This window comes from Phyllostomus hastatus, unplaced genomic scaffold (assembly GCF_019186645.2).
Source record: "Phyllostomus hastatus isolate PE091 unplaced genomic scaffold, TTU_PhHast_1.1 phas_scaffold_129, whole genome shotgun sequence".
In the NCBI taxonomy this organism is placed as follows: Eukaryota; Metazoa; Chordata; class Mammalia; order Chiroptera; family Phyllostomidae; genus Phyllostomus; species Phyllostomus hastatus.
The window spans coordinates 14,966,076-14,993,867 of NW_025334009.1; the positions used below are offsets into that span (position 1 = coordinate 14,966,076).

General features: G+C 43.5%; 1 protein-coding gene across 1 annotated transcript in view; it reads right to left on the reverse strand.

Annotated features, from left to right (window-relative positions):
• The window catches only part of CMTM8 (CKLF like MARVEL transmembrane domain containing 8), a 79,532-nt gene extending 54,560 nt beyond the window's left edge, over positions 1-24,972 (reverse strand). Inside the window, exon 1 of the mRNA XM_045857388.1 lies at positions 24,085-24,972. Coding sequence (XP_045713344.1) covers positions 24,085-24,231 — 147 coding nt within the window. The 5' untranslated portion in view covers positions 24,232-24,972. The remainder of the gene's footprint in view (positions 1-24,084) is intronic.
• Between the last annotated feature and the right edge of the window lie 2,820 nt (positions 24,973-27,792).

Genomic DNA, 27,792 nt, shown 5'->3' on the forward strand with positions numbered 1-27,792 from the left:
ACTTAGTCCTGAGTCGCCTATGAGACATACAAGGAGAAATGGTGTGTCAGCCTATCAAATCTGGGATTCAGGGGAGAAGTCTCAGCTGAAGAAACTGGTAGTCACAGAGAGAGAGAGAGTTTAAAGCCATGGTGCTGGATGGCTAAGGGAAGGAGGTCAGACAGATGAGAGAAACATTTGATGGCTGAGTCCTGGCACCCCACGTTTAGAGCTGGGAGACGAGGAGGTACCAGGAAAAGAGATGAGGAGTCCACCCACAGAGGTAAGAGAGGACAGATTTATGACGGCGGCTCCAAAGTCAATAAAAGAAGGTATTTAAAGGAGAGAGAGGTCATCTATGCCAATGTTGACCACAGGCTCCGTAAGATGAGGACTGAAAGTTTACTACTGGATTTGGCAAGGTGGACACCACTTATTTTCTTAACGTGGGTGGGGTGGCGTGGGGTTGGGTGGGGTGGGGGGAGTGACAGGCTGATTGGAGTAAGTTCAAGAATAAATGGGCCCTGACTGGTGAGGCTCGGTTGGACATCATCCCGCAAAGCATAAGGTCACTGGTTCGATTCCCAGTCAGGGCACATCCCTGGGTTGCAGGTTGTTTCTCTCTCACACTGATGTTTCTCTCCCTCTCTTTCTCCCTTCCTCCCCCTCTCTCAAATACCTAAATACATAAATAAATATTTTTTTAAAAAGAATAAATGGGATGAGAAGAATGAGCCAGGAAATAAAATGACAAGTTTTTCAAGATATTTTGCTGCAAAGGGAAACAGCAAAAAGAGGTATGTGATCTTGGAGGACATTTGTTTTTGCTTTCAAGAGAGCATCCACTATATGGCATATTCTCCTCGTGCAATTTTACCACCACAGATAAACTGTACATCTACTTATGTACTACATGAGTGTGTATATATCTATATCTATATCTAATCTATATCTATATAAATAGATATATAGAGAGATAGATGTATATAATTGGCCCAAAAGTTCAGTTTTTTTCTGTAGGATGGCTGTAGTAGCGCTTCATTGTCTTTAACTTCATTCAGAACAATTTTGTGGGACTGTATTGTGGCAGCTGTCATATCAGCATGCATTAAAAAAAAACAGCAACATTGATGAATTTTTGTGTAGCCATTTTAATGTTGAAGGTGGAAGAAAATATGCAACATTTTTGGTACATTATTTTTTTTACTTCAAGAAAGGTGAAAATCTAACTGAAAGGCAAAAAAACGATTTGTGCAGTGTATGGAGAAGGTGCTATGACTGATTGAATGTGTCAAAAGTGGTTTGCAAAGTTTAATGCTAGAGATTTCCCTCTGAACAATGCTCCATGGGGGTAGACCAGTTGAAGTTGGTGGTGATCACATCGAGACATTAATTGAGAAGAATCAACATTATACCACACGGGAGATAGCTGACATCCTCAAAATATCCAAATCAATCAAGTTATTGATGAAAATGAAAAAATGTGTCTTGTTTTATAGAAAAAAACTAAACAGACTTTTTGGCCAACCCACTATGTATTTAACACATGAAAAGAGTAAGTTTTTCTGCCCCCGCCCCAGTTTTGTTCCCTTGCAGGCAAGATCATCTCTGTTGAGATTCCATGTACTAAAGTAACCCAAACACTGCGAGAAGAGAGGAAAATCCAGCTACCCGACTCTCCCTACTGTTGTTAGTGGGAAAAGAGTTCTTCCGTCGGCCACGGGAAGAGTTTTCAGGTACAGGCACTGGGGGTGTCCCGGGGAAAACAGCGAGCTGATAGCTGAATTTGTACTTCTACACAAAACCCTGCCACGGTGGGGCAACAAGGTACTTCCACATTCTGATTCTGACTGCCACCACAGAAGCGCCAAACCTCAGAGTTTTCCACATGCACAGACAGGGGTTCCAGGACCAGTCACTCCAGAAACAGCTGAGGGCAATGAATTAAAAAGCCTACCACTTGAGGTCAGAAAGACTCAGTTTGATCCTACCTCTGGTGGTGATGTGAGGTCACCAACCTCTTTTAGCCTCAGTCACCTTCTCTGTTAAATTGGATAGGGGTAGGTCTAAATATAGTAGGCACGTGTTTGTACCTGTTTTATCTCACCTTGGAGACCTATTTGTTCTGCAATGTAATTTGAGTAGAGTTGACTCCAACCCTTGGTACCAGAAGAAGACAGGTGACAGAAGTGTGGCCAGTGTACTCCATCTCCCTGGCCTTAGTGACTGCACCAGGAATGGCCAAATGACCCAAGCCAGGCGAGTGAAGGATCTCTTTCAGCATTTCATTACCACTATGAAGAAATAGATCCGTGTCCTTTTCTTTACCCCTGGAATCATTAGACTATAAAGACAATACAGAACTGTGTATGAGTGGCATCTTTCTTATGCACAGAAAACCTTCCTGAGAATGAAGTGTACAAAGAAGAAAGCGTGGGCAAGAGATGAAGAGAGACTAACCCTCACAGCATTTGAGCTCCTGGTTCCAGCCATACCTGAAGCTAGAACCACAGCTCCACTTCTCAGATACATGAATCAATAAGTGCTCCTCCTTTCTGATGTTGCTCAAGTCAGTTTAGGCCAAGTTTACATCACCTAAAAGGCTGTAACTAGCCTTGGCCCGTGTGGCTGGGTTGAAGCATCATCCGTGCATTGAAAGGTTGTGGGTTTGATTTCCGGTCGGGGCTTTAGGTTGCGGGTTTGACCCCTGGTTGAGGAGCCTATGAGAGGCAGCCAATCACTGTATTTCTCTCACATCTCTATTTCTTTCTCTCTCACCCCTCCCTCACTCTTCCTCTCTCTCTAAAAGCAGTGAAAAAATGTCCTTGGGTGAGGATAAAATAAATAAATAAAAAGCACATGACTAATACACAAGTTCACTGTGGGGTAGTAAAAATACTGTTCATAAAAGATCTAGAAAACGTCTTTCTCCGAACAAACACTCAGTAAATGGTACTGATCATTTAGTCTGTTATGGCCCAAGTGCTTTGCCAAGCATTACGTATATAAAGGTAAGTAAACAAAAAGGTATTACGTAAAACTACCAGTTTATGTACTAGGATGAGGCAAAGAAGAAAGAAGTCAATTTGGGAAAGGAAGGAGGGGGCTGAGTTATCCTAGAAAGGAGTTTGCCAGGCCTGAGAGGGAGGGAAGGGAATTCTAAACAGGGGCAACAGAAAGAATAAAGGCACGCAGTATGCTGAAAGAGATTAGGAGGACATAGCAGAGAATGCCACTCTAAATGTCTACAGGAAACAGGCAGGTAATATAAATGAAGGAAACACATCAGACACAATGCAGTGAATGGCAACGACTCTTGGCCTCAGTCGTGAGAAGACAAGAGTCCAGGATTGCAGCAAACAGCTGAGTGCAAGGCCACTTAGAATACTAGTGATCCACACTACCCACTCTCACCTTCTGTCTTTAGTAGGAACTGGATTTTAGCTATTCACATGGCCATCCAGATGGAGACCATGCATGCCCAGCCTTATCTGCAGCCAAATGTGGCCACACCAGTAGGTTCTGGCCAATAGGATGTGAGATGAAATGATACATATAACTTCCAGGCTGGGTCTCGATGGAGTACATTCTCCCCTTCCCCTTCCTATTACAGACTGGAGCAGATGTGATGGTAGGAGACAAAGCAGCATCTGGGACCACAAGACGGAACCCACTGCAGAGGCAGGAGAAGACAAGACGGAAGCAGCTGGATCTCTGGCACTACGGAGCCATCACAGCTGTCCTGGGCAACGATGGCTTTGACTGTCAAATGAGAGAAAAAATAGGTTTGCCTGGTTTAAAGCCACTTATTTTGGTCTCTGTCACAAGAGTTGAACATGCATCTTGACCAACACTCCGACATGCATATGGCAGCTATTTCTCGGCTCCAGAGGATTACTGCTACGAGGGATTGTGGGCCCAGCGTTGTGCATTTGCCCAATTCTCCAACAGAATGCGGAAACCTGGAGTTTCTCATACTATCGGACTTCTACATATTGACAACTGATTCTGATTTTCAGCGCCATATAGGCCCACAAAACCGGTCTGGGGGCCAGTCGCATTTCTATTCCATGGGCTTCTCTGAAACCAAAACTTTTCCCTAGGACAACTGAAATAATTTAGGGTGGTAACAGGGATGAGATATTCAGAGTCCTACAAGTTTGCGCAACTCAAGACAGTCCCCCAAACTCTCATCACCCTCAAATACGGTGTCCAGGGCAGCTCTGCTCCCCCAGAGGACTGCCTGCCAGCACAAGAGTCGGCAGCTGCAACCACCATGGGGTCTGACCTTGCCAGCTGCCTCAGTGCGTGAGGCTCCCTGGGTGCCAATGGCCTTTACCAGGGAGAACACTGACCCTTTCTTTCTTCCCTTCCCCCTCCTTTATTAGATCAAACAATTTCTCATGAGACAGGATGGACAAGAGTATCATGGAAGAGTCACCCATTTAGGCAAAAAACAATCAAAGGTGAAAAAGGCATCCCTTAGTTTCGTAAGTCTGGTAGCCTCACCAAACCCGTTCACCCAGACAAACAGCTCCTTGGAGGAGCTGGAGGAGTGGGAGGTGGCCTAAGATACAGGGGATGCAACATCTAATGCTCATTTCATGGGACCCACTGATGCGACAGGTGACAGAAAAACAGCCTAAGTGGCATCGGCACTGCGCAGAGCCCTAGTTTAAACTCGCTTCTAAACAGCAAGAACCTGTGGGACGCGACCTCAGCAAAGCCCATTTTTCACCCCTGGAATTCAGGAGAAAGGTCTGTACAAAAGTCCATGGTTAGGCAATGTCCTCAGGCAATATCCTCATTGCTAGCAGGGCAGCAACTCCAGCAAGGTGTTGGCTCACACAGGTTCGAACCACGTGCTCTCATCACAAGACGATGTAAAGATAGGAGAAATGCCACGGCATGACTGTTGCACAAGCAGCACAGTGAGCAGAATAAACACAATCACGCTGGAGAAAAAGGCGTTCCTATCTTCCACATCATCTGCCGTCTGAGGGGTTGGTCCTTCGTTCCGCATGGAGCCTCGGTTCTGTGGGACCCTCCCTGGGTTAAGATACCCAGGTTTGAAGGTAGGAGCTGCAGAGAGTTTCTCTCCGCACAGAGGGAGAAGGACATGGGGGTGAAGAGCATGAGTCATCCAAGAGGGAAGGTGACAAAGCAAACCAAGGTGGGGAGGAGGACGGTGTGGGAGGTCTGCTTGCACTCACCAGGAACCTCTGCCCCCATCACTGGTTGGTACCTAAAACCAACCCAACACTTGGGCAGGTTGGCTTATTATGGGCACTGGAGATGGGCAGGAGCAAATGGTAGAGGCGATGGGTGAGAAGACCAAGACTGCTGGCTCTCTGCAAACTAATGGAGATAAATGGGAGGCCTTTCGGCTCCTCAAACAGAGATGCTGATATGCTAAGGGATATGGCTAATACCCTCAAGGGGCAGGGAGGCCCCTAGGACAACTGGATAAGACCACCTTCCCCCAAACAAGAGTTAGGGCTTCTTACCGTGCCACTGTGGTAAACGATTTACATGAATTTGTATTTAATTTTTCAATAGCCTCAAGATGTGGTATTATTGGATATATTTTACAGACAGCTTTAAAAGGTTAAATGTTGTTTGCCATCAGAAAGCTAACAGTAGCCAGGGCAACACCTGTTTGACTACAAACTCTGTCATTTCAGCTCAGAAGTGTGCTCATATTTAGCTTTCAGAAAAGGGACTGAGGTTAGATTCACAAAGCACGAGCCACGCCAACACCCCGTGCCCCCGGATACGCCACACTGATAAGGCCCTCGCTTCAGCAGTATTCCTGACAACGGCAAAACTGAATCTACTCAGGAGGGAACATCGGGCAAGCCCAATTTGTGCAGCATCCCGCAAAACACCTCCCCCAGATTCTTCAAAACTGTCAGGGTCCTGAGAGACAAAGGAAGACCGAGGAGCTATTCCAGGTTAAAGGACATGAAAGAGACATGACAACTAGACACAATGTGTGACCCTGGGACTACATCTCAGACAGGGAAAAAAATGAATATAAAGGGCGGCATTGGGATTATTGGTAAAATTTGAGTAAGAACTGTATTAGTATCCAGGGTAAATTTCTTGAACTTGATGACTATACTGTAGTTACATAGAATATTCTTGTCCTTGGGAGATGCATGCTAAAATACCTGGGGTATTTGGGGTTAGGATGTTTGTAACATATTCTTGAACGATCCCACAAAAATATTAAGGGAGACAGCAAGGATGAAGCAGGATATTTACATTTGAGAAATTGCAGTGAATGAAGAGGAAGTTCATGACACCATTCTTAAAATTTTCCTTATCAACCTGAGTGTTTAATTAAAAAATTTTAAAAGGATTCTGCCTTCAATTTCTGGTGCTATGACAGGCTGGGTATGCTCCCAAATGAAACAAATATGGATAAAATAGAAAACGTTTTAAAGTATGTTGCTGAGTTGGCGTGAAAAGAAGGAATCATAAGAGGCCCAAAAGGAAATGAAATGGGAATCCTGGGGGGCAGCTGAATGCCAAAGCCAGTTTTCGTGCTGAGAGTTTGTGAAACTCTTGAGGACATTGAGCGCCATCATTTTTTTAAAAGGCTTTTTTTGAGATCTAATTCATATGTTATAAAATGTATCCTTTTAAAGTGCGCAATTTCGTGGCGTTTAGTGTATTCACAGAGCTGTGCAGCCATTACCACAATCTGATTTCAGAACATTTCATCAGCTCCCAAAGAGCCCCCCTGTGCCCATCAGCAGTCACCGCTATTCCTCTCTCCCCCCCACCCCCAGCTCCATGACAACCACTAATCTACCTTCTGTTTCTGCAGAGTTACCTATTCTGGGCACTTCATACAAATGGAATCCTGTAACACGTGGTCTTTTGTGATTGGCTACTTTCACTTAGCATAATGTTTTCAATCGTCATCTACGCTATAGCACGTATCAGTACTTTATCCCTTTTCATGGCCAAATAATAATTTATTGTATGGGTATATCATGTTTCATCTACCCATTCATCAGCTGATGGGCATTTGAGTTGTTTTCACCTTTTGGATATTATGAATAATGCTGTTATAAAGATTCACGTACAGTGTGTGTGTGTGTGTGTTCAGAAACATGTTTCATTAAATTTTGGGGGGTATATATACCTAGGAAGGGAATTGTTGGGTCATATACTAACTTTGTTTTCCCTTTTGAGGAATTGCCCAATTGCTTTCTGAAGTAGCTGCACCATTTTACAATCCGAACATTAATACATGAGGGTTCTAATGTCTCCACATCCTCACCAAGACCTGTCACTGTCTATCACTGTAATTATAGCTGCCCTACTCTACTGGCTGTGAAGTGGTATGTCATTGTGCTTTTGATTTGCATTTCCCAAAAGACAATGACATAGAGCATCTCTTCATGTCCTTATTGGTTATTCATGTGTTTTCTTAGAGAAACTGCTACTCGAATTCCTTGCCAAGCTTCTGTTCTGGTGCTGGATGGCAGAAGACAATTAAAGCCGAGGGCCCACCCCAAGGTGAAAGGTCTAACAGAAACCACACCCCCTCCCCCATGCAAAGCTGGGATCTTAAAAGGCCATCCCTTTAAAGTGAAGGTAGATACGAAATTAACTCACTGTCCAGAGGAAGGAGCAAGACAACAGCGATCTCAATCTTGGCAACAAACAAAGAGGAAAAAACATCCCTTTCAATTTAGAGCCACACCCATACTCAGTCTGACATTTGGGTTGGGTCCGAGTGTATGTAGGCTATGAAGAGCTCAGTAGAGCTGACAAAGTTAAAGAATTTCTAAAATTGTAAGAGAATTTAAGTTAAAAATTGAAGGTCTGGATTACTAATGGAAGAGTTACTAAAATGAAAAGTGTAGTAGTAATAAATAAATAACATTATAATTATCAATGTAAAAGACACGGAAGATGAAGTCTAAGTATCTAATACATAGTGGGAGTTTCAGAACAAGATGAAATAAAATGACGATATCTCCAACGTTCCCGGAGACAATGTCTGAGAATTTTCTAATCTTGCTCAAAGATCAACAATTGCACCCAAGAATCCCAACCAAACACAAGGATAGACAAAAAGAAATCCTCAGACACATCATACTGAGACTGCTATATACAAAGACAATTTAAACAGCAAAAGCAAGTTGAATGCAAAAGGAATGGCAAACTGCAATTTCACTGCCAACTTCCACAGCAACCAGAGAAACCAGTAAGACAAAAGAATGACACTTTCAATGAATGGGGACAAAAATAACTGTCAACTTAGAATTCTATAGCCTGTGTAATTACCTTTCAAGAATGAGGAAGAAAAAGATCTCCCCCCAAAAAAACCCCCGAAAAACAGATGGTGGTTCTGAGAAATCAGAAGGAACAACGAGCAAAGCTATCAGGCAACTATGTGGGTTGTAGATAAAACTAAATTGTTGACTCTGTGCAACAATTATAATGCCTAGCTTGTCGGAGGAAAAGAGGATAGAACTAAACAACTAGAAAATATTGAAAATTGTGAGGGACGTCACCAAACTCAGAGTTCTAAGGTCTTTGTTTTGTTTCACAGCCAAATAAAAATACTGATGAATTTTAACTTGTATCAACAGAGTAAGTATGCATGTTAAGTGAAGATAGCCAGGGCATCCACTCAAAGTGCAGACAGAGCCTAACCTCTAAACCAACAGGACAGAGAAAACGGATGAGAAATACAAAAAGGAACACTTAACCATTCTAAAACATGGAAATGCAGGGCGCCATCCACCTAGCACGGACAAAGGATGGTACATTCATACAATGGAATACAACACAACTTTAAATGTTGATAAGCAGCTCTACTCATCCACATGGAAAACACTCGGTGATGAGCAAAAGTAGCAAGTCACAGAAGGAAATGTGTGATTCTATATTCTGTGAAGTTCAAAATGAGTCAACACAAAACAATGGCCAGGACGGCACCTACCTCTGCGAAACCAGGCGAGACACCCGAGAGGACTCTGAGATGTGGTAGAGTTCTAGTTATCAAACTGGGTGCTGGGCACGGGGTTCCTTGTTTTATCATTCGTTAACTTGTACACAGGTTTCAGTGCTGTATGATATTTGATGCACAAAAACGTTTTAAGGGACCTCAGTTCTGGGGGCACGGCACAAGTCCGCTGACGACATCTCCCTCCTCCACAATTATGCGAGTCAGCAACTGAGCGACTGGGGACCAACCTTTTCAAGCACCTCAAGAGACAGGAAACACAAGTGCCAGCTCCCATCTATCTGAGCTTCCTTTCCACAGGCAAGTAGCTAAGCCAACCTGGTATTAACCGGTGATGTCATTAGCTGAGTTTGGTCTTCCACTAAATCATCCTAATCACATAAAGGTAAGTTTAAAAATCCAACATAAGCTTCCCAGGGCAGTGTGAACATAAGCTCGCGATGTGAAGTGTGAATGAACAGGAAGACCACTCAAGATTCTCGTCACAGTCCAAGGAACCACAGACACGCTTTCCGAAGTATGAGCTAGTAGAATATTAAATACAGCCACTATAGATCTCCTCGGCTCCAATTCTAAGGAAATTTCTGGACCCGTGAAACCAAAAGAGGACCAGAGCCTCAAAGCACACAGACCGCTCCCCACCACACCCCCTAAAGTAAACCTAAAGCTGAAGGGCAATTAGCTGACAAGTCCCCAATACTGTCTCCTGTTAACTGCCCTGCACAGGACCAGGCAGTCCAACCACTTTCTGTCTCTAAACAATCTCATTCAAGATGCCCCTTCAAATGTGCTCACGGTCTAGTGGTTCGGATCAAGTTTTCCTTTTCTAAAGTGATCTTTGATGCCTGTCAATCCTTGATTAATATAGATTTCTTGTTGCACTCTTCAAAACCGCAATTTAAAGATTTCTGTCCTGCCTCAAGTCTGTTCTGGGAATAAGGCAGGTTATAAATCAACAATAAAGACATCTTTCAGCTCTGAATTATTTTCCCCCAGCAAGTGGCACCTCTTATAATTAGATTTTGGACAGACGAAGGAAAGGGTAAGGCAAGATAAGAAGCAAGGTCAGAGCTTTGTACGTTTTCCAAAACAGGCCATTAAACTCAGACCTCTGGAAAACTGACCCACCCCTGGGCTTTTTAGACCTTCTTTGAATAAAGTCTACCCAGGAACAGAAATTGGTGAAATCTTTTCACTGGACCTGCAAAGCTGACATCAAATTGTGCTAGGATCATTCTACTAATCTTTTACAGTCTAAATGAACTAATTATGTTAAAAGTTAAAATAAGCAGGTGTTTGTTGAAAGCTAAAGCTTTCTTTAACTTTTCTTTAAGCTTTCTTTAGTTAAAAAGATGATCCTAATCCCAACCCCAGTACATAAAACAGAGGCTAAATTCTCTGTTCACACTCAGTGCTGGGTATGTAAAAATTCACTAGAAGCTAAGATATGGCCATCCACTCTAAAAGCAGCCCTAAGTGGGATTAGTTGACAAAATCTGGACCTATTTAGGAAAGAAATAAACTAATATTTACCCCTGGGACAGGGTTTACGTGTATCTTAGCTCATGTTATCTTCTTCCAACCTGTGAGGTCATCATCACCCTTCTCATCATTGCCATTGGGGGAGTTCAGGAAATAGAAGGTCCGCTGTGCAAGGCCACACAGCTAGAATCCAATGCATGTCTAGACTTAGAAGGCCACAGAAGTATGACGAATCAAAGGAGGTCTTCCACTTCCAACACGGTGATCCTAGTGGAATGTAATGAAGGTTGCTGTAGTGGATGCCCCCCGACCCCCTCCCACACACATACCAACTCCACTCTGTTTCCCTTGCAGGCTGCCTTACTGCGCACTAGAGGCTGGAAGCCAGACTACAGCTCAGGGGCCACCCATGATGTAGCTTTGGCAGAAAAAACCATCCAAGTCTTAGAAGGCAAAAGACAACATCATGGGCTATGAGACAGGCTCAGGCTGCTTCTGCATCTCCCCTGCAGACTCAGCCAAGAAGTCATTGTGAGTGAGTGTGTGTGTAAGGCAGCTGTAACTGAAATCCCTGTGTCCCATCCCCAGCTTCATAGTGTTGAGAGGTAAGTCAGGGGGCAGGCAACTGGAGCCATGTGTCACACAATGGAAGTGATGGAGGTCCAGAACCCAGCAGTTGTGAGAGTAAATCTTGTGTCCTTGCTTTCCTGCCTGTGAGAGGCCAGTTCCGTGGGGTGATTCTGGGAGGTTTTGCTAGAAGCTCACCCTAGAGCCTGCTCCTCCAGCCCTACCAACATTTTTGGAAGCCATCTAATGAAGTACAATGTCTATTGCTGATTAAATTAGCTAAAGTGGATGTTGCCATCTGCATCTGAACCTTGACTAAGACAATGGATATACTGCTTTCCCACAGGAGAGAGATTCTACTGGGCTGGTTACCATGAGTCTTGTGCGTGGGTATGGAACAGGGAGAAGCAATCAGATGGGTTTTTCTTTCACCTTGCATTCCACCAGGGTGTGCCGGACTCATTCATATATAATTTAGGGACTGTATCCTGAAATCATGGCACAAGGAGAAATGCAAATGAGAGAAGGGATTTCCCAAACCTGGGGCTGGCTTAATGTCAAGTAAGATAATAAATCAAAATTCATTTAGTTTTAAATTAAAGTTAGTGGTAACATGCTCATCTAAAGAGAAAAGTACTGCCACCTCCATGGGAATAGCTCTAGTTATAAATATGAAGAGGAAGGAGAAGAAGGAGAGGAGGAGGAGGAAGCAGCAGCAGGAACAGCAGTATCATCTGGATACACTAAGGCTGTGGGTTCGATTCTAGGTCAGGGCACATACAAGAGTCAACTAATGATTGCATCAATAAAAGGAACAACAAATTGATGTCTCTCTCTCTCTGTCCCCTTTCCTCTCTAAAATCAATAAATATATTTTAAAAATTTAAAAAAGAGGTTTCTAGATATACAAGGATTCAAAAAGTTTACCACCTTTCTAGAAGAATTATTCAAGAAGGTACCTTGAAACTGAAAAGTAAATCAAGAAGCAAGACAAATACTAGTGTAAAAAGTTAGGCCTGTAGTTAAGTCTAAATAGTTGTTCAGTAACATGGGTGGGAAGTTTAGGACAATCGGCAAGAAAAGATTCCTATGCAATCATCTTTTAAAAAGTAGTCCAGGGGCTATAAAATGGTCCACCCACTGTAGAAAACAGTCTGGCCATTTCTCAAATGGTTAAATGTAAGGTTACAATGTGATCCGGAAATTCCACTCTGAAGAATACGTCCAAGAGAAATGAAAATTTACGTCCACTCAAAAACCTTGCACATGAATGTTCTTAGCAGCATTATTAACAGTAGCTAAAAGGTGGGAATAACCCAAATGTCCATCAACACATGAATGGATAAATAAAATGTGGCATGAGCACATTATTATTATTATTATTATTATTATTATTTTACTGTCATAAGTTATTTGGCAATAAAAACGTACTGATACATACTATAAAATGGATGAACCTTGAAAAGATTATGTAAGAAAAAGATGCCAGTTACAAAAGACCACATATTACAGGATTGCCTTTACAGGAAATGCCCCATAGGCAATTTTATAGAGACACAATGTAAACTAGTTGTTGCCTAAGGCTAGAGGGGAGAGGGTGTGGGGAAATGAAGAATGACTGCTAACTGGTATGAGAGTTTCTTTCGGGGATGATGAAATGTTCTAATATTGATAATGGTGATGGTTGCACAACTCAGTAAATATTCTCAAAGTCACTGAGTTGTACACTTTATATGGGTGAGCTACATAGTATGTGAGTTACATCTCAATAAAGGTGTTATGTAGACAACAGAAAACATTGTCTAACAGAGTACATACTGAGGAACAGGTAAGAAAGACAGTGCTGGCTCTTGAATGCAATTATGTGGTTAAATATCTTAATCCTCAGAGTATTTAAAGATGTTTAAATATTGGTTAAAATTCTAAAAGTAACTACAATCAAAATAAAAGTAGAATTTATCATTTCAACCATTACTAGAAAAAAAAGTACTGTAAATAAGTCATTACGACATGAGGTCTTTCTGGAAAAAGTCCAACCATTGTTAATACGATGAGAACAGTTTGCATGAGACATTGATGTAACCTGGCAACCAAGGAGGATGGACTGGAATGTGCATGTGTGAACAATGATGACCTCACTGTACCAGTCAGCGGGGGCGATAGACACCATACCATTCAGTAGCTCACTTAAAAACAGTAAATTTTATGTTACAAATCTTGCTTCAATTAAAAAATAATGAAACTAACCCTGGCTGGTGTAGCTCAGTGGATTGAGCGCAGGCTGTGAACCAAAGCATTGCAGGTTCGATTCCCAGTCAGGGCACATACCTGGGTTCCAGGCCACTGCCCCCAGCAACTGCACAGTGATGTTTCTCTCTCTCTCTCTTTCTCCCTCCCTTCCCTTTCTAAAAAAATAAATAAATAAAATTTTAAAATAATAATTAAAACATGCTTTCAATATATTAAATACAAGTATTTTTTAAAAATAAAAATAAAGAAACTAGAACATATCAGATGACTGCTAGCCAAAAAAGCTGGTATGGCAACATTCAAACCGGACAAATAGATCACAGCAAAGGAATCTAAAAGGCTAGTCTTACACATGAGCATAGAAACAGCCCCCCCAATATGATATTAATGAATCAAATTCAAGGGTAAAAAAAACAAAGGTTTTAAAGTCCAATAGTAAGTCAGAAAAATACACTTCAGCAAAGTAGAGATTATCCCGAGAGTACGTGAATGATTCAACATTAGTTTGCTGATATAATTCACTCTGTTGGCAAGTTGAAGGAGACAAAGTCCGCTGTGATCATCTGAATAAACACCCTCCCGACATACACCGAGTCCTGTCTCCCAAATTCAACACTTATTCCCGATTAAAATGAGTACAAATTAAAATTTCCCTTTCTTAACTCAATAAAGAATATCTACCAGAGCCTACAGGTAAACCTGTACCAACTATCATTAAAACATCAAAAAATCCCAATTAAAGTTATGAGCCAGCCAAAGATATTCATATAGCCCCAATCATTCGACATTATACTGGCAGTCCTAATCTACAAATAATGAAAAAAAGAAACATATATGAAAAATCCTTATTCACAGATATTACCATAAATTACTTTTTAAATAATGAAACCATTAAAATAATTCAAATGGTTACACATTAGATCAAAATAACAAAATCAACAGCTTTCTTATAAACAAGTAATAAGAAATTGATAAAACCAATTTATTTATCAAAAATTAAGAATACTTAAATCTAGTAAGAAATACATAAGACTCATCAGGAAAAAAACTTAGGGCTTCAAAGGCATATAATGCCCTAAATAGAAAGATAAAATACATATTCCTAGGTGATAAGATTTAATATCATAAGGACATCTTTTCAAATTAATTTATAAATTTAATGCAATCTCAATCAAAGTTGTTATGGGGTTTAAGGAACAATGATTTTGAAAACCACCTGTGTTAGTGTAGGTATACAATAGCAAAGAAATACAAATATTAGTATGACTTACCCTACTGAATGTTAAAATGTACGATAAAGCAATAGCAATTAAAAGGATTTGGAATTGACTCAGGAATAGAACAGAATAAGGTCAAGAAAGAGTTACACATATATGCAAATATGATATGATTATATTAATGGTGAGACTACTACATATCCATTTGGGAAAAAAGTGAAATTATATTCTTACCTTATACACACAAAAAGAATGTATGACAGTAAATAGTCTTAACACTAAAAACATTATCCTACATTTTCTTCAAATATTTGTATAATCCTGACATTGGGGAAGCGATGTTTAAGCAAAGTAAACCCCAGAAGGGTAACAGTTTAGATTTCATGCAAATCAGAAACCTATTTTAATGAAATAAAATGTCATGAATGATGCTAATAAAAAGTGACAGGCAAGAAAATGAATTCCTGTAATTTATAGGAAACATGTACATCAAACATATCAAGATATTTTTAAGTGAAAAAAAGTTGCAGAATATGCTCATTCATGTATGTGGGTGTCTTATACTATGTGCCTACTTGCACATGTACAGAAAACAGTCTGGGAGAAATGTGAATGGTAAGCACATAAGGGCAGATGGGTAGATGAGGACTAAAGTAAAGGCTGTGGGTTTGCAGAGACTTTCAATTTTCACTGCAGTTATTTTTTTTCTTTTTTCAATGTATTGATTTGAGAGAGAGAGAAAGGTAGAGAGAGAGATTGAGAAACATCAATTTGTTGTTCCACTTATTTATGCATTCACTGGTTGATTCTTGTATGTGCCTGACTGGGGATCGAACCTGTAACCTTAGCGTGTCGGGATGTCACTCTAACCAATTGAGCTACTTGGTCAGGGCCTGTATTTGAAATTTATTTTTACAATGCAAACATTATTCTGCTGTAAGCTTCTTTAGTTATATCAATGCATAAATATATTCTCATTAGAAAAAAACTTAAACCATATACAAATATAAGGAGTTAAAACAAGAATATCGCTATTCAAACACATGCCCAAAACCAATTTTACTTCCTTTCTGGGAGGTAATTCTCTTTAAAGTTTTCTCTCCCTTTATATCTTTAAAATACTTTTTAAAGAAAGAAAGAGCCCCATTTTTCAAACAGGTAGAGGGGGGAGGAAAAAGGCAGTTATCCAAAAAAGAAATAAATGACTAGTGAGCATATTTAAAATATTCAACTTTGAAAATCACAGAACGGCAAACAAAAACAACATGTTCTTTACCACATGTCCAGGGCTCCCCTGAATATTAGCTGATGTTCTTTCTTCATAATGGGTGCCTATGCCAACCTGGTTTTTATTATTTTGAATATCTCCCACTGCAATAAAATTGGCAAATACTAAAAGAAAGTCTGTCTATGTGCAGAAACAAACCCTGTCACACACTGACACACCACTAGAGGGAATGCAAGTTGGCATAAACCTTTCTGAACAACTTGGCAGTAATATCGAAAGCCTTAAAAAAACACATACGCCCCCCCCCCACACACACAAACTGTAAGAAATAATAAATGAGGTCAGCAAAGTTACAAGCTATAAGGTCAAGAATACTGAACTCAACTGGATTTCTATGATCTAGCAATGAACAACCAAAAAATAAAAGTTAAGAAAATGATTCCATTTGCAATAGCATCAAAAAGAATAAAACACCTAGGGATAAAATTAAGAACACAAATGTAAGACATGCACGCTGAGAACTATGATATGTTGAAAGAAATTAGAGAAGACCTAAATAAATGTAAAGACATCCATGTTCATGAATTGGAAAATTTAATTTTGTTAAGGTGGCAATCCCCAAATTGATCTACAGATTCAACACAATCCATATTGAAATCCCAGCTGCCCTTTTTGGTTAAAATAGACAGACTGGTAATAAAATTCAGATGGAAATACGAGGGATTCCAAATAGCCAAAACAAAATCTTTTTAAAGAACAAATTTGGTGAACTCACACTTCTGATTTCAAAACTTTCCGCAAAGCTATACTAATCAATACAGTATAGATATATAAATCAATGTAATAGAACTTGAGAATCCAGAATTAAAACCTTACATTTCAGGCTATTCGATTTTTGACAAGGGTGCCAGGATAATTCAATGGGAGAAAAATAATCTTTTGAACAAATAGTGCTGGGACAGTTAGATATTCATATGGGAAAGAAGGAATTAGACCCCTACCTCATACTATATACAAAAATTAACTCAAAATAAAACAGATCTAAATGTATGACATAAAACTATACAACTTTTAGGAGAAAACACAGGAGTAAATCATTGTGACCTTGGATTAGGCAAAAGCTTCTTAGATTTATCAAAAAACAAGGAACGGTAGAAAAGATAAGTAAATAGGATTTTATAAAATTAAGAGCCTTTGTTCTCAAGGGACTCCACCCACAGAATGGAAGAAAAATATTTTCAAATCACACATCTGATAAAAGACTTGTATCCAGACTACCTAAAAGAACTCTTACAACTCAACAATAAAAGAAATTAATGTAATTTTTTTCGTATCTTTTTTTTAATTTTTAGATTTTATTTATTTAAGAGAGGGGAAGGGAAGGAGAAAGAGAGAGAGAGAAACATCAATGTGTGGTTGCCTCTCACGTGGCCCCCACTGGGGATGTGGCCTGCAACCCATGCATGTGCTCTGACTGGGAATCGAACCTGCAATGCTTTGGTTCACAGCCCGTGCTCAATCCACAGAGCTACGCCAGCCAGGGCCAAATTAATGTAATTTTTAAGTGGCAAAGGATCTGAATAGACAGTTCTCCAAAGAAAATATACAAATGACCAAAAGCATATGACCATCATTAATCGTGACCGAAACACACAAAAGCCACAATGAGAAACCACTTCACACCCTGTACGATGGCCGGCATCGAAAAGACACAAAATAACAAATCTTAGAGAGGACCTGGAAAACTTGGAACCCTCGTGTTGCTGGTGAAGTTATAATATAGTACAGCCACTTGGAAACAGTCTATCAGTGCCTCAAAATATCAAACAAGGAATTACCATAGGACCCTGCCATTTCATTCCCACGTAAGTGCCCAAGAGAAATGAAAACATACGTCCACACAAAAATTTGTACATGAAGGTTCCCAGCATCATTATTCATAATAGTCACGATGTAGAAACAACCCAAATATGTCCCTCAGGTGATTAATGGATAAACACAATGTTGTGTATGTCATACAATGGAATATTTGGTAATAAAATGAAGTACTGATACATACTCTATAGCATGCATGACCCTTGAAAACATCATGCTCATTGAATGAAGTCAGACGGTAAGGGCCATCCATATGTGGGAGGACCCCATTAATGTGCAATGTCCAGAAGAGACAATTCCAGGGAGAGAAACAATAGAGTGGCAGTTACCAAGGGCTGAGGGAAGGAAAGAATGGAAAGAGACTGCTAAGAGGTATAGGGTTTCTTTTTCAGGTGACAAAAATGTTGTAAACTTAGCTAATGGGGTAGTTGTACAACTGGAAGAATATCCTAAAAATCCCTGCGCTGTACACTTAAAAAAAAAAAAGGTCAGTTTTAGCCCTGGCTGGTGTGGCTCAGCTGGCTGGAGCGTCGTCTGCATCCAAAAGGCTGCGGGCTTGATTCCGGTCAGGACACAAGCCTTGGTTGTGGGTTTGATCCCCAGCGGGTGGGAGGAAAGGAGGCAACCAATTGATGTTTCTCTCTCTCCCTTCCTCTCTCTCTAAAAGCAATGAAAAGATGTCCTTGGGTGAGGATTAAAAAAAGTAAATAAAAAGATCAATTTTATTAAATGAATGACATCTCAATAAAGCTGTTTTTTTAAAAAATGCATGTGCCAAAACTCAGAACTTGCTACTAAAAAGAAGGAATTTTAGAGCACACCTCAACACACTTACTTGACTTTAAAATGCTCACATGCCTTTTATTCAATTCTAAGTACTCAACCTTACAAAACATCAAAGAACATCCCGGAAGATTTGGTTTGAAGGATATTTATTACGGCATTGTTAAAGGAAAGAAAGAAACACAATGTGAACAGTAGGAGCCTGGATATTTATGGGATTCTACGTATGGCTATTAAGTACATTATAAGAAATTAATCATTGACAAGGAAATGCAATTTATCAGGTCTCAGCAGGAAACTGGGCACACTCAGACTGGGTAATTTGAGCGGAGTTTAATAAAGGTGCTACTTATAAAGCAGGGTGCTGGAAAACTACAAGTGATAGTGCAGCACCTGGCAATAGTAAGCACGTGGGAATGCACAGTTATCAGAGTCTAGAGAAGAGCCGCCAGACAGCCAGCCTTCCAGAGCGGGACACAACCCGCCTGCTGAGATTCAGCAAGAAGGAATCCTGGGTAATGAATACCCAGAACCTGCCCTCCCCTCACCCTATAGCCTCCTGCAGGTGCCACCCTTGGAGGAATCCAGGTGGGACATGAGAGGGAAGCCCTTGAGATAGGACATGCTTGTGTGCCTTCAGGGTGGGGAGCAGGGTGAAGCAGGCAGGGTGGAAGGTGGACTGAGGGACAAGTGGAAGATATCCAGCACAGATGGCCGCAGCGCTAAACAAAAAGTAGCTGGCAAGTGAATGCATTCAAAAAATTAGAGATAAATAGTATAACCACTTGGGAAATTCCGGGATGGTTTACTCCAAGAAGTAAACAGTGGGTTCATTCAGAGTTCCTTAACTATTGTTTGCAGTTTGGTGAAGCAATTCTTCATTGTTGGGGACTGTCCCAGGTACCTGGGGACATTTAGCATACCTGGTCCCCAGGGCACTTAACACCAATAGAAACTCCAGGCATTACAATAACCATGAAACAAACAAACAAACAAACAAACAAACAAAAAAACCCCAAAACCACCCACTCCCAGATGTGGGGTTGCACCAGGCCTGTTAGGGACCACTGTGAAAGCAAGAATTACAATTTTTTCTTTATCAATACTTTTTAAATTTTTCTGCAAAGATTAGGTATTGTTTTTTGTGAAATGGAAACAATGTTCCCCATGTTTTACAAAAGGAACTCAATGGGATAGAGTACTTTATTTAGATTCCAGCTCTTGGTAAACCCTACTCTTGTCCTTCCCCAACCAAGTTTGCTCATGATAACGAGTAAATGAAAGGTGACCTAACACTATCACACGGATGCTGTAGTTCATTTTGAAGTCACCAGGAACAGGAAGGGTGCAACTCACTCAGTTTCTGACAAATCACTTTTGTTCTCCAGGTACTTATGATCGCTCTGAGATCACAGTATCCTGCAAATCACAGGTCAAGTGCTGCATTGCTATTAGTTCGTTATACAATTTTAAAAAGGAAACAAGTACCATTTGGTTTCAACACCGTGTTCTTCTGGCACGGCCTGGAGCGTTTTAGTAGGTTAGCTACTACCACCCACCCCTGCGAGAAAGCCAGAGCAAGGGATTTCTGACCACAGATCCGGGGAAATGTTTTGTTCTCTGTTATTTCATTTCCCCTGGGTTCAAGCAGGAAGTCGGGTTCCTAGTAATTCCATGTCTCAGTATTTTGTTTTTGTCAAGGCAGAAAAGTAACATTCTTCTGGAGGTGGGTCTATATTAATCCCAGGGCTGGGATGGCAATGGTTTGACACCTGTGCCCTTTCCCCCACCCACATGAAGAAAGATTTAGTGGTAGAGTATTTTCATTACATCCAGGAAGCCATCCATTGTAAGCTGCATCCTGACTCAGATATTAAAATCTGAACAAAAAGTACCTTGGCATTAATTAAACTGTATATCATTTAAGGTGGTCCTTAACATTTTAAATTTTGATTTCTAATTTTTTAAAAAAGTGTTTTCAGTTTAATAGCCTCACACTACTGATGACAGTTTAAACTAGTACAACTTTAGAGAAAGGTAATTTCAGAATATGTAACAAAACACTTCAATTTGCATACCCTTTGACACAACCATTCAACTGTAAGGAACTTTCTGGACAAATGTGGAAAGAGGGACAAACAAGGAAGATTGCTATAGCACTGGCTATATACTAGTAACACCCAGAAACATGCTAGTTTTAAAATGGAAGCCCTGGCTGGTGTAGCTCAGTGGATTGAGTGCAGGCTGCAAACCAAAGCATCGCAGGTTCAATTCCCAGTCAGGGCACATGCCAGTCAGGTTGCAGGCCCGGTCCCCAGTGGGGGCCACATGAGAGGCAACAACACATTGATGTTTCTCTCTCTCTCTTTCTCCCTCCCTTCCCATCTCTAAAAATAAATAAAAATAAAGAAAAAATAAAATGGAAAACTGAGGAAATCAAACGGTGCTTCCTGATGACAGAACACTGTGATAATAATGCAAGAGATCCCAGGCCCTGGAAATGCTCCCCGTGTGGGAAGTGAACACAGCAGGTCTTTCATCCATGAAAACAATGATGAGGAAATAGATGCACAGAAAAAAAAAGTATAAAAGGAGTTTCAGAAAAAAACTGAGAAAATGCAAAGATAAGAATCAAAATTCTAAAAATCTCCTTAAAGAGATGTCAGTTTTTCCGATTGAGAGAACATACCAGGTCCCCAGTAGAACGGAAGAAAATGAACTCGTATGAAGGTACATGTGGTCAAACAAACTCATAAAAAAATTTAAAGAAGAATTGAGACAAACATTTTTTTTTAATCCTCATGCAAGGATATTTTTTCATCCCTTTTTAGAGAGAGAGGAAGGGAGAGAAACGTTGATCGGAGAGAGAAACACCCATTGGTTGTCCCCTGTACACACTCGGACTGGGATGGGCTAGGGATGTGCTGTAACCAGGAACGGAACCCGCAGCCTTGCTATAGGATGATACCCCAGCCAAATGAGCAACACCAGCCAGGTCTGAAATAAATACTTTTTAAAAAAGAAACAGAAAAACTAGAAGACAGTAAAGGAATACTTAAAAAATTCTTAAGAAAAACAATTGCCAATCTAACATTCTTTACCCAAATTATTAATTATGCGTTAATAGTCAAATCAAGACATTTTGAAAGATGCAAAGCTCAATCTATACGTGTATCCTTAGGAAACTATTAGAGGCTGTGCTTCCGCGCCCCCCCCCCCCCCACCCAACACACCCCTCACAGAGGAAGGCAAGACAAGGAGGACACTGCTCATGGGAAGCGGGGAATCCAACCCAGGACAGGGAGAGAATCTCCAGGTGATGGTGCAGGAGAACCCAGGCCATCAGCTGTTCCAGGGGAGCAGGCCAGGTAGGGGAGCAGGTCAGAGGCTCCTGTGGAGGGTTCGGTTGTGAGGATGACTCTGACAGAATACCTCTCCATTGTCTCAACATCTCTCAGTTTTCCTAAGAGGAGATTTAGACAACGAAGGTAAAATGAGTGACTTAATATCTAGAGGACTAAAACATGGGAGAAAACGGATTACGAACTCCAGGGAGAACAAAAAATCGGGCAAGAATGGAAAAGTGCCCACAGGCCTCCGCGTCTGTGGTCAGCACCTATTACTGATCCAACCCAAAACGTGGTGGGAGTCAGGAGGGTACATGAATAATGGGGTGGTGAGGAGGGCATCCAGGACAGGTACAACCTCATCTTTCAGGGTGGGTGACTGACGGATAACACCTACAATTGGAAAAACACGTATCACATTATTTAGAGCTCTAAGAGGTTTGAATCTGAGTGCCTCTAGGAATAGCAGCAGTGGTGGGGGAAACATTTGTGCCTACAGGACTGTTTGCCTCTATAAACATGAGTGCATACAGCTCTGTCAAAAATAAAAACTCAATTAGAGTACTAATAAGGGTCATTTTTCTTACATGTTTTTCTGCCTTTTTCTTTTTTTTTTAAGATTTTTTATTTATTCACTTTTAGAGAGCGAAGGGAGGGAGACAGACAGAGAAACATCAATGTGCGGTTGCTGGGGGTTATGGCCTGCAACCCAGGCATGTGCCCTGACTGGGAATCGAACCTGCGACACTTTGGTTCGCAGCCCGTGCTCAATCCACTGAGCTACGCCAGCCAGGGCGTTTTTCTGCCTTTTTCAAAAAAAATGTATTGAAATCTAAAAGGATGCATGCCAATATACCAACAGTGGTTATTTCTAGCAATGGGATTGCGGGCCATTTACAATTTTTCTTCCTTCACTTTTTTATTTTCTGAAATAGTGTGGAACATTGAACCTATTGACCGTAAATCAGAAAACAAGAGGCAATTCACTTCATGCCTGGTAGAAACCCACCCCAGGGTAGAAGCCCCATCTCTGTCACTCTAGCTTCTGTCTGCTCCAACAGAGCGAGGGAACCTGCCAGCTCCTCCCTTCACACAGCAAATATTTGCTGAATTCCTATAAGCCAGCCCCTGCAAGGTGATTCCAATCCCTCAGCCTTTTATTGGGTCTTCTAAAGTCCTTCAAAACCAGCGGAGGGAAGGAGCGGGGGATGGGCTAAACCAACACTTCTCAAACCTGCAGCGCCCTGGAACTACCTGGGATTGATTCATTGGGTCTGGGGTGGGGTCTGAGACAATGGAGGCGCGAGTAAGCTACTCGACAAACACGGGGCTTCTCACACTTGCGCACCCTCAAGGCTCCCATTCTCTACCCCCATATAGGCTTGCTTTTCCCTCCTCAGATGTTTAAAGGAAAAGTACGCGGTGAACGGAGGTCCCGCCCCAGTTAGGCAGCTGGGTGTCACGCCCGCCCGTCAGCAGCTAAGAGCAGGCCCCTGACCACAGGCAGCCTGGGGTCTGATTTCCCGCTCCTCCACCTCCAGGTGTGACTCACTGCCCCTCTCTGTGCCTCAGTTTCTTCACATGTAAAATGGGATAATAACCGAAGCCACCTTCACAGGGTAGGGTAGGGTTGTTGTGTGGATCACATGAGGGCAGAAGGTACCTAAGGAGACTCTGGCACATGCTGAAGACTCTGAACGGTGGCCACCACTAGCGGCTGGTTAACAGGGCACCAGTCCTTCTGCCATGAAGGGCTGGCTGGGACTTCTTAGGAAATCACTTGACCTCTGGGCCTCCATGTCCTCCTATGAAGAGGACAATGCACGCGCCCGGCCTCCTCCCCAGGAATGTTCTAAGCCTAAACCAGGATGTGCCCCAGCACCAAGCAGGAGCCCCTTCGGTCCTCGGAGGTTGAGGCCCTCAGATTTTATTCGGTGAACACTTCTTGACTCACCTCAATTTTATTACCAGGGAGATAATTAGAAAAATGAAAGAATCCTCTCCTGTCCACTGATCTTTGCAAAGCTGTGCTTTAGGGAGGAGACCACCCACGTGGAGATCAGGTAAGGGCCACACTAGGTGTTCGTGACACTTATTAACATAAACTCCTTGCCTGCTCCCAAGATACGCCACGACCACCGACCCACCGACGGGTCCCAGCAAATTGGGTTTCTCCCCCATCAGACATACTGAGGGTCCTGAGCCAAGGTAACTGGACCTGGTTTTGAGCGGTGGTCTCTGAGTCTGGCCCTTTGGGAAGGAGGCGAGGCCGAGCGAAAAGGGCTCATTCGAAGCCCGTCGGCGGACTCCGCGGAGTGCGCGCAGGTCCGCCTGGCCCCCGCCTCCCCGCCCCCAGGCACTCACGATCTCCGCCACGATGAGGAGCCCGGGCACTGTGCGAAGGAATTCCCGGTCGTAGGCGAAGCTGCTGCTGGTGGTGGAGAAGTTCTCCGCGAAAGAGCTGGCGGTGGTGGTGACGGTGTGCGGGCGGGCACGCTGCGGGTCCTCCATCGTCGCGCCTTGGCCGGGCTGGCCCCTCCTCTGGGACCCCCCTGCGCGTCGGAGGCTGGACGCGCGGCCCGGAGCCCCGGGACCCCGGCGAGGGGGAGGGGAGCACGCGGGGGTGCCAGCCGCGGCCGGTCCAGCAGCGGCGCGAGTCCTGCGAGTGCGTGGCGCCCCCGCTCCTCGGCGTGCGGGCTCTCAGGCGGCGATGGGGCCCGAGAGCAGGAGTCCGAGCCAGAGGAGGCCGCCGGGCGGCCGAAGCGAGCGGCGGTGGCCGGGGGGGAGGGTAGGGGGCGTGGAGAGGGGCGGGCGCGAGGCGCGCAGCGGAGGGACCGCCCCGCGGGGGCACAGCCGCCGGCCGCCTCTTCACCTGTTGCCGGGGACGGTGCGGCGGAGGGGGCGCGGAGTCGCGCCCAGGGTCGCAAGGCTGCGGCGCGGAGGAGGAGGGGACGCGGGGTCCCGGCCGCCCGCTGCCCCCTGCCCGGCCCGGGCCTCGGACAGGCCCCGCCTCCCTCGGGCGGGCAGCCACCGATGACCTGTCTCCTCGCACCTGACCACGGCGTAGGCTGCAGGGCCCCTCGGGGACACCGAGGCCTCCGCTAATGAGTTCCCGGAGCGGCGACGGGGCCAGGGGGTGGGGTGGCGACTCGCAGGCGAGGAAGAGCCGCGGGAACTCTGACCCGGCCGGACCTTAGACCCGAGATCGATGCGAGGCCGCCAGGACTGCCCAGGAGACGGCCCGAGGTTCTCCCCCGCCCGCTGCGGCCGCCACCGCAGCCCGGCGTTATTTCCTGCCCCTCCTGTCGGGAACAATGTGAGGAACCAACTTAATCTCTGGGCTTTGAGGGCGAGACGCCTGCAGGCGCACGCAGTGGCTGGGTCTCGAGGAGCCGTGGAGCCGTGGTGACGGCTCCAGGTCCGGAGATGGGGTGGGGGGTGGGGGTGGAGGTGAAGTATTTGGGTCCCCGGTCAAGGTGGATCGGCGTGACTCTGTTCAGTCACCCTTGGAAGGAAATGTTTGGGGAAAAGCTGGAAAGTGTGCGTGTGCAAAGTGAAGTTGGTGACATAGGGGCTGTGCTTTTCGTAATCAGTATTAGAATTTGTACCCCTGCACGCCAAAATGCAACGGGCAAAGGCATTTCATTCAACCAATCAAGCAGCGTCTGTCCTCCTCACCGAGAGACTGTGCTGTGGGGTAAATGCACTACAGCATCCGGGGTTTCAGGAAGCACTTAGTGGCTCTGTCGTGGGGGTCCTGGAGCCGAGGCGCCAGCCCCCGACCTGAAGATAACAGAGTCCTATTTATTCAGTACCTTGTTTTAGGGCCAAATTCCACCTGAGCCCCAATACCAGGGCACTGACATTTATCAGCTCTATGACCATGAGCACGTGGTTCCACCTCCCTGGGCCTCACTGATACCATCCCTAAAACACAGGCTTTGATAGGTGGACCTCTCACCAAAAACAGCATGTTCTGGGTGGTTGTGGGTGGAAATAATCATTGGTCACACCCTGGGAATTGCTTTGCGGTCACAGTGAAGACATTTCCTCTGCTCTCTTCCAAGAGAGGTTTAAAAAGAGGTCAGAAGGGACATTTCACCCACGAGGTCCTATCAGCTGAACTGAGAAGAAAGCAAAAACTACCATGGAGTTAGTAATAAAACAAGGAGTTAGTTTCTTGTCGGTCAAGGGCCAAGCCCAGACAACCTCAGGAGTAAAAGTTAAGGCTTCACAAGCATTACAAAGATAAAGATTTGGGAAAATTCTATCCGTGAGCGTTTGCTAAGCACCTTGCACTGGTGGGCAAATACAACCAAAATGAAAATGGCACTCGCCCCTGGAGGAGTGGTTCTCAAAGTGTGGTCCCTAGGAAATTTTCAGAAATGCAAGTTCTCAAGCCCCTCTTCCGATCCACTGAGTCAGAAACTGTGAGAGCAGAGCCCAGGAAGCTGTGTTTGAACAAGCTCTCGGAGAGACTGATACATGCACAGTTCGAGAGGTACTGGTGTAGAGAAACCAGTAATGTAACTGGGGAGATAAGAGGTACACATACGAAATGGCTGGAGGAGTCTGTGGAATCATTCATGATATTTAGGGAATGCAGGAAGACAGGAAGGAACTCCAGGCAACTCTATTTCTGTAATACAAAGGACAGTTTCTTCTCAAAAAACCCTTGCAGCCAGATGGATTTTAAAATTCAGATTTATTTTAGAAAGGTAAAATGTGCATATACCATGCACTACATAACACCCTTGGGAAAGTCTGGAGTGGCCCTTTAATTAAATACACTGATTTTCCTGCAATGAAAAATATATGAATGGTCCTTAAGAGTGTGAGTGACCTGTTGCAATGTAATAAATGCTCCTCAAACATTAGTGGTGTAAAATGACAACCATCTTATCTGTTGGTGAGTCTGTGGCTCAGGAATTTGGGCAGGGTTTGGCTAGCAGCTCTTCTGTTCCACGTGGTGTTGGTTGTAGTCATTCACTCAGCTGCTTTCAAATGGGCAGGCCTGGAAAATTCAAAAGGGCATCCCTCACATTCTGATCACGCACATTGTGGCACGTCAGTGCTCCTCCACCTAGCCTTTCTCCATCCACGAAGCTTGGGCTTCCTCACAGCATGATGGGCTTACTGTAGTTGTACTTCTACATGGTAACTGGCTCCCAAAAGGGAACATTCCAAGAGGGGCAGAAGCAGAAGCTGCAGCTCTCCTGAGATCCAGTCTTGAAAGATACACAGCATCATTTCTGCCATATTCTGTTGGTCGAAGCCAGGGACGAGGGCAGCCTAGGTTCAAACAAGGGGGATAGACAGCACCACCAGATGGGAGGAGCAGAGAAGAATTGTGGCCACCTTTTCATTCATGAAGTGGGCTAAATAAAGACAACAAACAGCTTCATATCGGTTCAAGTCAGGGTTTTCTACCAAATAAATTGTCTGCAATTGCCCTGGCTGGTGTAGCTCAGTAGACTGAGTGCTGGCCTGTGACCAAGGGGTTGCCAGTTCAATTCCCAGTCAGGGCACATGCCTAGGTTACAGGCCAGGTCCCCAGTGGGGGGGGGGGGGGCGCATGAGAGGCAACCACACATTGATGTTTCTCTCTCTCTCTCCCTCTAAAAACATATAAATAAAAACCTTTTTAAAAAATTGTCTGCAATTTATCTATTTATTCTGAAATCCAAAAAGCTTTCCAGCTTTTTGGATTTCAGAATTACAGAGAAGCTGCAGCACACCGGTTGTCGACAAGTTGTCTGCTCCTTCCCAACTACGGCCTAAACTCAGGTGCTCTCCTTCTGCCTGGAACATTTGGTGTCCATTCCTTCAACAACATATTTATCCAGTCTACCCACCTTGTTCCTGCAAGGATTATTGTCCTGAAGCCCCAGGACATGAGCTAGCATCCCACTCCACACAATGTCAAAGCCTCTATGAAATGGTTGAGTCTCCTCTCAGCCCTTTACCCAATCCATCTAGAATGCTTCCCAGGCCCACCCCAAATACATCGTCCCTTGTCTCTGTAGGTATGACCACTTTACAACCAACTTTTCTCAATCTAGAAAAACCTCC